The 13,882-nt window shown below is 41.6% G+C and overlaps 1 protein-coding gene across 1 annotated transcript in view; it reads right to left on the minus strand.

Annotated features, from left to right (window-relative positions):
* Positions 1-551: 551 nt before the first annotated feature.
* abca12 (ATP-binding cassette, sub-family A (ABC1), member 12) overlaps positions 552-13,882 on the minus strand; it is a 53,562-nt gene continuing 40,231 nt past the window's right edge. Inside the window, exons 58-71 of the mRNA XM_028393752.1 lie at positions 12,433-12,487; positions 10,773-10,950; positions 10,559-10,674; positions 8,626-8,788; positions 8,248-8,501; positions 7,666-7,870; positions 7,073-7,182; positions 6,389-6,539; positions 3,660-3,794; positions 3,057-3,160; positions 2,657-2,749; positions 2,267-2,372; positions 1,566-1,703; positions 552-1,098 (exon numbers count right to left, since the gene is read on the minus strand). Coding sequence (XP_028249553.1) covers positions 994-1,098; positions 1,566-1,703; positions 2,267-2,372; positions 2,657-2,749; positions 3,057-3,160; positions 3,660-3,794; positions 6,389-6,539; positions 7,073-7,182; positions 7,666-7,870; positions 8,248-8,501; positions 8,626-8,788; positions 10,559-10,674; positions 10,773-10,950; positions 12,433-12,487 — 1,913 coding nt within the window. The 3' untranslated portion in view covers positions 552-993. The remainder of the gene's footprint in view (positions 1,099-1,565; positions 1,704-2,266; positions 2,373-2,656; positions 2,750-3,056; positions 3,161-3,659; positions 3,795-6,388; positions 6,540-7,072; positions 7,183-7,665; positions 7,871-8,247; positions 8,502-8,625; positions 8,789-10,558; positions 10,675-10,772; positions 10,951-12,432; positions 12,488-13,882) is intronic.

The raw sequence follows: 13,882 nt of genomic DNA on the forward strand, positions 1-13,882 counted from the left end.
CACACAAATCTGACTTTTATTTCTGTATTTGCATATCAAGCTTAATTTTGTTGTCTTTTTTTCTGTATTTTTTCCATTATTTCAGATTTGGTTCTGGCCTATTCATTGATTCTCAAGTGGCCTGTAATCTTTATTTATTTACCAGAAGACTCCATTTTAGGGAAATCTAATCCAACATGATACTAATTCAGCAGAATTGCTGGATAAAAACAAGTAGCTAAATCAAAAAGTCTTAAATGTGTCCTAATGAATACATGTAAGAAAAAAGTATCCACAACAAATAGAAAAGAACAGCAGGTGCACAAAAATAGCTTTATTACAATTACAAAAATAGGCTTGATACATTTAAGATTGCATGAAGTAGGTCCATAAGCAGGAGAGGTCATTAAATATTCATTCCAAAAGTTAGATATGCCCTCAGAGGAAGTGTTAATGAGTTAGGGAAAAAAAGTGCACATTGAGTTCTGAGAGTATTTCCTTTTGTCAAGCTTTATATATTGGGCATAATTACACGAACCTCGGATTAAAAAAATGAATTGAGGAAGTGCCTATGAAAGTGGAAAAATACTTTTATTTTCATTTGATATTATCATATTCTAGTGGTGAACAGTAACCCAACCATAAAAAGAAATGCACATATATAATATATAAAGAAAAACAGTACAGTTCAGACTTCATAAATAATATGCGGAGGAAGGTATATGAAACATGAAAGAAGTCGTGTAATGCACAGAGTGAGAAAACTGTAAATAAACATAAATGATTCACTTCATCTATTTCTGTATGCAAATGTGTATTTGCTCCTTGCTGTCATTAGTAGTTTGATTTGATAATATTTTCTTTATATTGATCATATAGAGACTTAAGAAACAGTGAGTGTTTTAAGGTACAATGGCTTGATTTCATATTTTCACATATAGACATTAAGGTAAAACTTTGTATAAGTAGTAGACACTGTGTTTCATCTCACAGTGGACAGAATGGCAGTCAGCTCTATGTCTCCACAGCCTTAATGGAGTCCAGTCCATCACATTCGTCTTCACTGTTGACTGGTATGGTTTCCATGCCGATCTTTCCCATGGCAAAATTGATGAAGACCTGTGGAGGTTCAGCAATAATATAAGAGCAATGCCAGTATAAAAGGCAATTATTTTTTACCCAGGTCCATCACTTCAGGTAATCTGTTAGTTAGCTCCCCACCACAACCCCCCTCTCTCTCTACTGCCTATGGTATCTTCCATTCCCAGAGCCCCAGAGGGGCAAAGTGGTTGAAGAATATCAGCAGTGGCTGCATATAAAGCTCATGGATTCTCTCCCTAACTCATATTCCATTTATTTTCCCTCAGGCATACCCTCTGTCAGTTTCCCTCTGCCTCTTTTAAACTTTCTCTTCTCTGTCTTTCACTCCTCCTCAGCTTTCTTCTGTCCCTGCTTCCCCTCCCAGCCCCTTTCGCTCTCCTCTTCTCTCATCTCATGTCCCTTTTTTCTGTCCCTCGCTACCATCTACCCACCCCTACAAAACCTCGCACTAGTTCTCCCTCTCTCAGTTAATGTCCTGTTCTCACCTCATCCAGTGTGGTCTGGCTCACAGAGAAGTGTTTGATCCGCAGAGCATTCTTGTTGGAATCCAGCTGGTCAAAGATGTCAGCAACCCCTCCAGGAGCAAATGGTACGTGGTACTCCACCATGGCAGAGTGCTGGTCCTGAGTGAAAAAATAATGCAGAGAAAAGGGGTTAAACATATCAACAAAAATATTTTCTAAAAACCAAATTCTGAAAAAAAAAATAGGACACTTAGAGCACACTGCTCCATCTTGCAAAAATACACACATTATTTGCTGGCAGAGGAAACTTAGAGTGTATTATTTGTTAGTCGGTACACAGTATAATATATGCTCAACTTCTGGAACATGCCTAGAGCACAGAAGGTTCTCATATAATGATTTGCTTCTATTTTCATTTGAACAAATCAGGAAATTTGATGAAGCAAATGTGGTGCATAAGTAGCAAGGTATTCGTCTCAATAACACCGAGTTCATTTTTATGAATTCTTTAAGACTCCACTAATAAATAATATTAAAAAAGAGTGATGCAAATTAGAAACGAGTTAATCACTGATTCTTTTTCAGGTAGGTACCCTCGCCTTTCGCAGTTTAAAAACACAGAGCACATACATGGCAGCATTCCACTGCAATACACTCTTAGTCCTTTCTCCTTGTCCTCCAACAAGCACTCTTGACTACTTTGAATAGTTGACAAAGCTCACCTTGAGATAAGTGCTGGGGAATCTGCACTGCATGAAGTCAGTGATTGCCTCTGAGTCGCAGGAGGCATCGGCCAAGTACATCTTCACAGTGAACCCACTGCCAAACCTGCACAAAGGAGATTTTACGAACAAAGAAGTGTTATTACATGTCTGAGTGGCAGTGTGTGTGTGTGTGCATGCACATGCATGCATTTGTGTGTATGTGTGTGTGTGTGTGTGTGTGTGTGAGAGAGAGAGAGAGAGAGAGAGAGAGAGGTTGGGGGCACTGTTCTTACAAGTAAAATTGAGCATTAAGCTGCACAAAGGACCACAGGGGGGAGGGAGAATGGGAGGCTGTTGGAGGCAGAGAGCAGTAATGGCTGGATTGGAGGATGAGCAGAGGTCACTAACCTGTTCTTAATGTGCTGCAGGGAGCCCAGGCATCGGAACTGACCTTTCACCATGATGGCAAGACGGCTGCACAGTGCCTCACACTCTTCCATGCTGAGATGTGGAGACAGAGAGAGAAAGATAAAAGGTCATACAAGGGCCCTTTGAGCCTGAAGTAATTAGCCATGCCTGCTGTCACAAAGAAAAAATACATTTAGTGTTACTGGAGATGTTATCTGCTGTATACTGTGGAGAAAAAACTCCATTATGAGCTTGAATACAAACCAGGTCTGTCCAAAGTACCAGTGAGTATCATCATATCATTTTTAACTGATTGATTTAAATTTATTTAGGTTTGTAATCAACACGATTCATCAACTTCTCCCTGTCAAGATTATTCATTGTATTACACTCCTCTAACCTGTGAGAGGTGAGGACCACGGCACATTTCCCCTTCACTTCCTCAGAGATTATCTTCCATAGGTGGCGCTTGGTGCGAGGATCCATACCAGAGCTTGGTTCATCCTGTGACGAAGGAATGAGGAGAGGATGTTAGAACCAGGAAAGATAAAGGTAAATAAAAAAAAAGTTATTTCAGGGAGGTGTAGTGTAGGGAAGAGTAAACACAAATACGTTAATGCGAAACAATGAGGGGGTGGGAGGGCCAGTGTTGCAGGCAAAAGCAAAACACCGTAACAGACAGGACAAGATGGAGACGGACAGATCAAGGAGGGAGGCTGTAATTAGGGGGGCGTGGAGAAAAAAAGAGAAAAAAGGAATGAGAGCAGGAGAGACAAAAGACAAGAAAGGATCTGAAAGAGATATAAGGTTGAAAGCTACAGGGGAGCTCATGGAAGCAGACTAATTAACGATATGTGATCTGCAAGTCTGGGGGATCAATGTCTACTTTGCTTCAAAGGCCATTTCAGGAGGTACTAGGGGCCAGTAAGCATAATTATTTGTTGTCTATTTGTGACCAGTTTGGCAACTAAATGTGTCGCTGCACAAACAGGTGCGTCCTCACCAGGAGCAGGATCTGTGGACGGCCGATCAGTGCCAGCGCAGTGGAGAGCTTCCTGCGGGTGCCACAGCTGTATCCATCAGTAATGATGTTTTTGTGGAAGTTGAGCTGCAGCCTCTTCAGAAGGTATTTCACCACCTGTGTAGGAAACAAAGACCAGATGACACAGAATTCTAAAAAACAATTGCACAATAAAGCTGCAAAGTAGCTTAGTTACAACACGCAACATGTCTTTGTGTATAAACAACCAACTGTGTGGGTAAAAAAGTTTAAGGAGAAAAGGTGAATGCGGGTACAAATCCAACTCAAGACTTTTGATCTTAGATAACGGGATCTGTGTCCCTTGTTGAGTCAGGAATCAAAGGTAATTAGGATAGATCAGTAGTTAAACACATTACAAGATAAACTTCCCCCATTAGCTTCCCTGCCATTTCCTTGGTTAAACACACAACAACATTTAAATCACCTTAATATTTTGACCAATATTGCCATTTTTCTGGTGAGGACAGATGGTTGGATGCTTTAAATGGATAGATAGTAAATATAAAATCCCACAAAGGCTACGCAAAGTCATTTTTCTGATGTAGTAGTTTAAAATAATAACATTTTCTTTGTCTTCATTCACACATTTGTATATGAGGGAAGATAATGGAAATTTCCAACCCATGTCTGCTCCTAACTGCTAATCAATGCAGGAGATGTATAATGGTCTTCCAGTCATTTAATGGGAGTCAATAGGTCTAATGGCTGCTCTCTATGGCTCTATGACCATAAAGGAAAACAAAGGAAAATTAGGCAATTTCATAGACTACTACGTTGTATTCTGCTTTTTATGCACAATAGGCTAAAGTGCAACCCCGTCGTTACCCTCAGTGCACGTGAGCAGACACTGAACCTTAACAGGAGTTTGATTTTCTCTTCCTTTAATCCATCAAAGACCCTGCTATACAAACCCCGGTGCCCACTCACAGCAGGAAAATGTGGATTTACAAGGACAACGGTCAAAGGGTGCCCTAGTAGCTCCTACTTGAAATTCATGTTCTTTCAGTAATTGCCTTCATCCATTCTGTACAGCAGCATAGTAACACAACACAATACCAGAGGCATGCATTGGTCTCAGTCCCATACATAATTAATTGTGGTTTTACAACAATGAGTTCACTTCATTTTACCTATTCTTTCTAAAGCTGCAGAAACTGATGTAGCAGAGTCCGTTCATTCTACGTCACCTGATCCCGTGTGATGAACACAAGTGTCTACGACTTATGGTTACAACTGTTACCCCAGCTCTCTGATCAGCAGAGATTAGTATGAGTGAGCATCTCCCTATTGGAATGCCTCCTGCTTGACCTTATCATTGATGGTTATAGTCCTTAGCCTAACCCTGGTGAAAGCAGGAAGGGAATCCAAAAACATAAGCATTTCATTTACTTAAAAATCTCCCTGCTCGCTTATTAATCATGCGAAATAGAGTGCTGTAAATACCCACCCATTTTCAAATAGCTTGAAAGTGATTTCCCATTGGTAAGATTTAGCAGTTTTCCTCATCAGTTTGGAAACTCGATCAATGAAGCAAGCTAATGCAATACACAGTCATATCCTCTGCTGTTCCTCAGTAAGGGTATTTAATGCTTAGCGTTACTCTATGATTAACTGACCTAGGTTCACTGTCTGTAGAATTATATACTTTAGACAAATAGTATTCAGCGTCTAAAATCCGAATGATTAGCACTGGCAACATAGCATACTCCTGATCAAAATACGTTTTTTATGTTCACTTGTTTTATGTTGATAAAAGCCACTTTCTGTCACCTTTGATGTAACAGCTCATTAAGCCGACAAAACCATGTCAATGCGAAATGACCCCATTAAGGCTTGTCTCATTATCCACGGCTCAGGGGCCGATAGTCAGAGACAGCATAACAGGAACTCTATATATAACCTCATCTTTGTGAATTAGCCCAATGCTGATGCTGTGGCCATTATAACCATTGTTGTCACTACTCTGACCACAGAACGGGAGCTGTAACAACATGGTGATTAGTGCCAGACAGATCCATTTCTGTGCTTTACTGTCTATGTCAGTGCATCTGCGTGTGTGTGCTCTGTTCTGTTGTCAGAGGTAATATATGTTTATGTGCATCTATATCCAAAGTTGATGCAGTAAGTCAATTTTTGTGCATTTAATTTAGATTTGTCCGTGATTTTTACGCATCTCTTTGCATCTTGCATCTAAAATACGGAAATGGAAAATCTGAAATCAAATCATCTTGATTGGTTGCTGTGCAGATTCCTCTTGTGTCTTCAGCAGCGGCGAAAGACGGGCACACTGCGTAATCACCACAGAAGCAAGACTGATTAGTTCTCCGAAAGATAAATGGGAAGGATGGGGCTAAAGTGACATGTCAAATAGGATCTTCTCATCATCAAAGTGTGATTTAAATATAAATTTGTCTGCGCTGGAGCAAACAGCATAGACTCATTTGGAAGATTGGACTGCACACGCTGACAACAAAAGCTTTCTTCCCATTTTTTGCCCAACATTGTTCAGCTTTCAGTACACATCATCCGACACTTCACATCTTCTGACTCAGTATGCATGGAAGCAACAGCTACTAGTCCTGCAGTGAGAGTGCACCTTTGAATTTCTATCAGATTCTGTCATTTTCTGGATGATATTGTCACTACCCAAAGCTTTGAAAGGCAGCACAGAGTCTGCAGCGCTTCCTTACCCCGTCTATCTCCCTCTTTGAGATGCCACGGATGCGAGCGTAAAAGTACAAATGCTCCTCTCCAGTGAGCAGACCATCCAGTGCATCCACCTGGGGACAGTAGCCGATGTTAATTCCCTGGTTACGGCACTCCATGATGTCCACCAGCCGCCTGGGTAAATGAAGAACAACAGATTGTCTTAAGTGGCATCAAGTATGTTATGTTGTAGGGCAGAGGGACATGTAGAGTGATTCAGTGGACCTGTAGGCCTGTCTTCGACATTTGCTAAATCACAGAACCATTTGTGTTCAAATCTTGGCTGATGAAGAGGAATAACATCATTTGTGGATGTGTGCCATGCTAATTCAATCTTGGCTGCATTAGTCATCAGACAGTGCAGCTTGGGCACCTGTGGAAATGAGCTCTTTATCCTGTCATAGATTGATGCATGTTTAGCTTGCAGGAATCTAAGTGTCAATATTTACTCAGACTGGCACATATTTAGCCTTCCATCACCTTCAGCCAGGAATAATATGTGACTAAAAACAAGCTTGGTGAAATCTCTTCCAGGCACAAGACACACAGTCAATTGTGTTGGAAGTAATCACTCTGCTGGAATCAGACGGTAATATATATAAAAAAAATAATGAAATGCAAACACGCACTGTGTCATGGTTTGCATGGTAAATGAATGTAGCGCTTACCCATCACAGTCCCTGATCTGTGCAGTGCCATCGGTCGGGCTAACGTCCCCAGTCAGCATCTTGAAGGTGGTGGTTTTTCCTGCTCCATTCACTCCCAGCAGACCAAAGCACTGGAAGGGAAAACACATGCCTTAGTGATGCCAACCGCCATACAGATAAGTATGTTCAGCTGCACGTGTGAAAAAACTCAGTACTTTTTGAGTTTGATAGATAAAATAAATGTTGTTTTTTAATTTTACTATATAAATGTATTCCTGTCTTAAATCATCCTTTGTCTATTTTTAAATCTAAACTTTTGTTATAGCATTGAATAAAAACCTGTATTTTTAAATAGTGCTTCATACTCAAGCAAGTTAGCATTAGGTGTCTTGCCCAGTGACACATAGGCATGGAGCCAGCGCAGGAAATCCAACCACCCACCTTATGGTTGGCCTCCATATCCCTAAATGTGTTCACAGGTATGCTAATCCAGACTGTGATTTTATTGATAATTACACAGTGATGCTGCTGCCATGAGAGGTTACTACTAAAAACACAATCATCATTTAGATTTCATTGTAAGAGTAATCAGTGTTGTTGATCCTGGGGCTCACCTCTCCTGCAGGGATGCCCACAGACAGCCTCTGGACAGCAGGGATCTTCTTATTCAGATGCTGATAGACTTTAGTGAGGTGGTTGACCTGCAGTATGTCTGAGCTGGCTGCTCCTGTGGACACCCGAAGGTGCTCAGTGACCACATCCTCGTCCTCGTCCTCACAAGGCATCTCGGGGACGGTCTTTTTGCCACAGAATAGACGCCTACAGGATGCAACGCATGGTTTTTGAGTTGTTGTGTTTTTCAAAATATAATTTAAATATTCATTATGCCTCAGAATTAAAAATTAGTGTAAGTTTACTTGTTATTGTCATCTTTACTTATTTTAAATAGCAATTAATGTTACATTATTCAACCACTAATTTTTGTAATCTATCTACATAATACCTCTCACAATTCTGTGCTGTATGAAGTCTGCAAATCTTCTCATTTAAGCAGAAGCCTTAACATCGGAAACAAGCATCTAATTAACTAACTTTCTTTTCTTCATATACACTATATTCTGGGTTGGAATACACGGTTGTGTAGTTTACAGTCATTGATGACATCCTACTACCAGCTCTGGCTTCTGTTTCCTCACCTGACTTTGCGCATGATAAATTTGTTGAGAAGGAGTCTCAGCGTCAAGAAGACCACGCCTTGGATGAAGGAGGAGATGAACATCCAGCCTAGGGCCTCTGTGGAGAATGGGTTTACATAGGCGTCAATTCCATAGCCGCTGAGAATCTGGACTTCGATGTTCATTCTGGCCAGCTGCATCAGTCCATGCCCAAAGTTGAACTGAGGGAAGATGAGGAAGGCTTGGCTCAGCTTCTTGAAGATGTCTAGGATGCCCTGCAAGAGGAACCGTAAGATATTAATAGGAAGCCAGGGTTAATGTACAGTTAATGCAGGTGTACGTCAGAGCTAACATGTTTCTAACAGAATGCATGATCAAATCTGGATAGTTTTCTTTTACCTCCGGGTTGCGCATTGCAAGTTGTCCCAGGAAGTAGAGGATGGAGGTGGACAAGATGGTGTTGATGCTGATGAAGAGGTTGATGCATACATAGGTGATGAAGGCCATCTCTGCATCCTTGAAGATACCTGATAACAGATACATCCAGGGGAAGGTAGCAAACCTGAGAGGAAAACAGAGACAGGATACTTTAAGCTAAAAATAACTCCACACATACAGCTTAAAATAGCCCCACTGTGATGTGACTGCTTTCAAACATGGAAAACACTTAAAGGCAAACACCTGGATGTGGAAAATGTATACAGGGCTTCTTACTAATGCACCTTCTACAATGAAACATCTTTTTTCTGCAATGGGTGAGGTCTTTCAGTGACTAAATGGAAGCTCAGTGAGTCTGATGAAAACAGACACTAAAGAATACTTTAGACAAAACCACCATACCATGAGGAGGGTAAACATTTAGTCATGATGCCAAAACCCAGGGAGATAAATTACTTCTCTCTTTATTCCTGGGTAGCAGAACATCTTTTTCCTCTTTTTTTGTTCTCTCTTTTCGTTCACATTATCTGCTTGTTCATTTGATTGGGGTGTCTGGGTCAGTGAGGAAAAGAGAGAAAGAGAGGAAAAAGAAAAAAAAAGCAGGGTGGGAAATAACAGAGACAGACACAGACAGATCGAGCCAGACAGAGACAAAGCATCTGCGTGCCCATGCCCAAAAAAAAAAAAGGTGCTTGGTAGGCAGACTGTGGGTGCCAAGCCATGACAAGGAACAGAAGCAAGGAGGCTGCAGACCAGACCAGGTGGGTGCAGCCTGACAGATGGAGCACTGCGATTACTCATTGCTTGGGAGGGAGACATCTGTCTGATAAATGAGAAGCAGAGTGCTGACTTGGCCCTCTAAGATCTGGGGCTCAGGACCAGGCCTGCAAACTACAATGGTAAACACAGGATCCTGAACCTCAGCTGAGATGCAAATCCCAGTTTAGTAATCTCAGAGAAAAACATGACACATCATTGCTTTTGATACCTCCCCAAAATGTAAATCTTATTGTCAGATTGATTTTAAAACCTTGGTATTTGGAGGCGATAGCCAACCTTTATCTCACACTAAGTCACAGTGTTATTACCATAAGCCCCCTCTCTCTCTCTCTAGCATCTTTGGCTTGAATGAGATAAACATGTTGGCAGTGATTTTTCTATCAGCCTTTCAGTCCTGGTGCCATCTGTCTTTTGCAAAAAATTCAGAAAAAATTTTTTAGCTGTGTTTGCATTTGAAAAACAGCAGCCTCCTTATGCTACGTGCTATAAATCCAACCTGGTGTCACACAGAGTAACACATGGTGGAGGCCTGAAAGCACAGCACATCTGTGAGGACAGGCTTTTGAAATTGCAGAAACCTTTGACTGATCACATGACACGATGAGACACACTGAATGCTTTGGATTCAGGTGAAAAAAAATGAGGATTTTGAATATATAGTCCACATGCTTCTGGATACTTTACATACATCATCAGAGATGTCATCTATGCAGCCAAGCATACTACAGAGAAAAAAACACCAACAGGTGGCTTCGCCATGAAGCGTGCTGGCAGAGCCTTGCTCTGCCTAACTCCCAAATAATTGCAAAATGGGCAAACAAGTGGAGCTTTGAGGGAGCTTTTTGCAGAAGCAAACTAGCAACTAGTCACACTTGTTGTGAACAAGAGAATTATTACACTCTTAAATAGTAGTTATTGGACTTGCTGTCGAAGCTAGCATCAAGTGTCCATTTGAGGAGCAAAACAGCAAACATGGAATATTTCTTTATATCTGTTGGCCTAATGATTTGACCAAATCCTTCATGATTACATTACTTCATGACATTTCTGACCAAAGTTTAACTCCATAATGCAGACAAGAAGAACAACAGACCATTCAGTGCACATTACTGACCCAAACAGCACCAGCAGGAGGGCGATGGCACCCAGATTTTGTCGTTCTGTGAACGCTGGAAGCTGGAAGGCAGCTATCACTGCAACGGTCAGAGTCACTGGGATCATGTAGATAACCTGTAGGGGGAGATGACAACACAATTGTATATTAAACTTCGATTATATTTACATCATTTGTGTTTCTGGAAAATACATATGTTTATATTATGTGTTACCATGTCGTAAAAGAAGTTCACAGCCCAGTAGAAAGGCTCACTGATGCCAGCGATGTGCTGCAGCCTCTTTGCCCCACTGTGGTGCTCATTAACTTCATAGATTGCGAAGCTGGCCGTTGTAATTGAAAAACCTGTCAGCACACACATAGCCACGAGGATCTGGAGCATTCCCTGGACACTGTAGCGAAAAGGCAGAGTCATTATCAGTTATCAGTCTCTTATCAGTGGATTAACTTTCAATATATTGTTATGTTTTTCAGGTTTTTATTACTACAGGGGGATAACAAATCAATAAAGTCTGGTGTGCTGGATCACTGTGAATGAGGCAACCTGGTGTAAATGTTTTTTTAAAAAAACAAGAGCCTATTTTCTAACTTGCTAAAACCCATCATATCACCCCATGCTGAGACCTGACTCATTTGAACCGTGGCTTACAATGAAAGGAATTCCATTAATAACAAAGAGCTTTGCCAAAAGAGATGCTTGTGCCTCGCCTTTGACAAGATAATAAGTGAAAAAGAAACAGATGGCTTCATGTTGAGAACAACTCCACACTACTGCTGCTGTATAGTCAGTAAGCCAGTGGTGCTGCTGTGAGCCTACAGAGCTTATTGTCCAGATTAGACCTCAGAAATCCAGTTCAAGCTTTGATCCCTCAGGTATTGCTCTACCCAGTGTGCTCATTCAAACTTTCTTTATGCCTGTTCATCTTCCATTCTATTCCACCTACACTACATGCTGCTGAACTGCTGCACTCCCCTCTGACTGGGACACAACAATTCTAACCAAACAGAACCAGCTGCATGAGACTGGAAAGAGGATGAAGCTGGCTCAGTGACCAAGTAGGATGGAGAGAGAATGGCAGAGCGGGACATGTGGTGGGCGTTTCAGGGCAGCACTAACTACACAGGATGGCCGGGAGCGGCAGCTACTGAGCAGGCTTGTTATCAGCACTGCCTTAGAATGTCTCCCATGGGCAAGAGCGAGCACATTGCGAGAATCAAGACATTTAGAGTAATAAGTCTGCTGTATCTTTAACACGGTTCAGGCCAAATCAATACATCAAGCTAGGAAGCACAGTGGAAGGAGGGGTGAATGTGCATTTACAGCCGCTGCAGCACAGCAGTAGGCTACAGCAATGAAAACGTTACACAGATTCATAAATGTGCAGAAACCGATGGACAGTAACGCCGTAATGGCGAGTGACATGGCTAATGCTGACAAGGCACTAAAGAGGACGAGCCTTCATGAGGCCACACGTCCACTCTTGATCCTCCGTGTTTTCAAATCTACATGCAAGCACACATTTCCTAGGCTGGGTCTCTGAAGCAGAATGTGGAGTATTTTAAATAACCTCATTTTGGAAGAAGGGGTAGAATCAATCCACCTCAGTGCCACCTTCAGGATAAACACTCATTATATCAGGACTGATCAATAGTGTAAGCAAAGGGAAATCCATTTAGAAAATCAAATATGAATAAATACTGCTGTCATGCACCTCCCCACCCTCAATACACTCCTATAACTTTGATGTCCAGAATTGAAAAGTTGGACATTTTTGTGTGATTTTGGTACATTTTGCACTAATTGGAATGCTAATATGTAATTGTATGATGTTTGATTGCAAACTGAGCAGAAGAAATCTAAATGTAGCCCTTACACAGCATCTTCATCATCCGCCCGGCCAAAGTAGGGGTGGCTGGAGACTGAAATGGCTGTAATGGAAAGAAACAGAGCATTACGTTAGCGGCAGAAAAACCACAGCATGAGAGCTATTTTTCAGCACAGGAACCAAATGAGCAATGATATTCTCTTAGCCTGGGACACAGTCAATTGAAAAATATTGTGCAAGATGATTTCATTTGCCAGTGCACACAAAGGAAATTGAATTTTCTTTATCATTTTTTTCCAGGGTCGTCTAGATGCTCAGAGACATGAACCGCTCCCCTGCACGTTTCTGCTTACATTTCCCGAGATAAGAGAACTACCCTAAACTACAGCAGCCACAGAGCAGGTTGGAGGATCAGATTCATGCTCAACTAAACCTGTATATAGCAATTATATTCAACTGATTTTCAAGATGATGCATTATACATACATATTTATAATACATATTTGACCAGCAACCCTTATAGGACCAAGCTTGCTCATGTTTTTTCAAAGACAGAATATGCCTATACTGACTACATTAGAAACATCTAAGTTTGCATTATAGCACTCACTGAGCATTTCTTTTCAGTTCATGTCTTCATGTCATTAAGAGTTTATGGTTGAGAAGGGCGCACAGTGGTACAATGTTTAACACCGTCACCTCACAGCAAGAAGGGTCCTGGCTTGAACTTATTGCTAGTCTGGGGCTTTCTGAGTGGACTTTGCATGTTCTCCTCCTGTCTGAATGGGCTTCCCCTCACATACAAGATGTGTATGTTGGGTAAGTTGAGAAATCTAAATTGACCTTAGGTGTCAATATGAGCATGAATGGCTTTGTGTGTGACTGTGGCGACCTCTCCAGTGTGAACCCCACCTCTCGCCCAGCGGCAGCCAGGACAGGCTCCAGCCATGTACAGCACAAAGCAGGTTAAGAAAATAGACGGATAGATCAGAGAAGTACAAAAACACTGCATTACAATTGCAGGTGGGAGAATATCTGGTGTGAGGACAGTGGTCAGAAAGCTTGAGATGAAAAAAAAAATCTGTTTGATGCAGACATCTAACGAGTCCCAACCCACTTTGATACTGTAGGATACAATGTGAGGGTTAGGGCATCAATTCTGACAGATAAACCCTTCACTTTGAAAAGTAATCTCCCTGGATCTCCACCCACCTGACAACGCCACTGTTGTGAGTTTGCAGGTAACATTTAAATGGCTACACTTTACCCTTGAGCACTTTTATCATCTACTGGGAAGTAAATATGCGTGCCCCCTGTTCGCCTGCGCGTACGCTGTGCTGTGTATGAGCATTACTCTATGTGCATATGTGCGCGTGTTTGTGTTTGTGTACGCCTGCCCGCAGGCAGATGGTCAGGGTGATACTCAGAGCTGAAAACATGGGCCAGCCTCATTTCTCTTTAGCATAGCTCCCTTGTGAGTGGCACTCATCAGTATTCA

Source organism: Parambassis ranga, chromosome 21 (assembly GCF_900634625.1).
Source record: "Parambassis ranga chromosome 21, fParRan2.1, whole genome shotgun sequence".
Classification (NCBI taxonomy): Eukaryota; Metazoa; Chordata; class Actinopteri; family Ambassidae; genus Parambassis; species Parambassis ranga.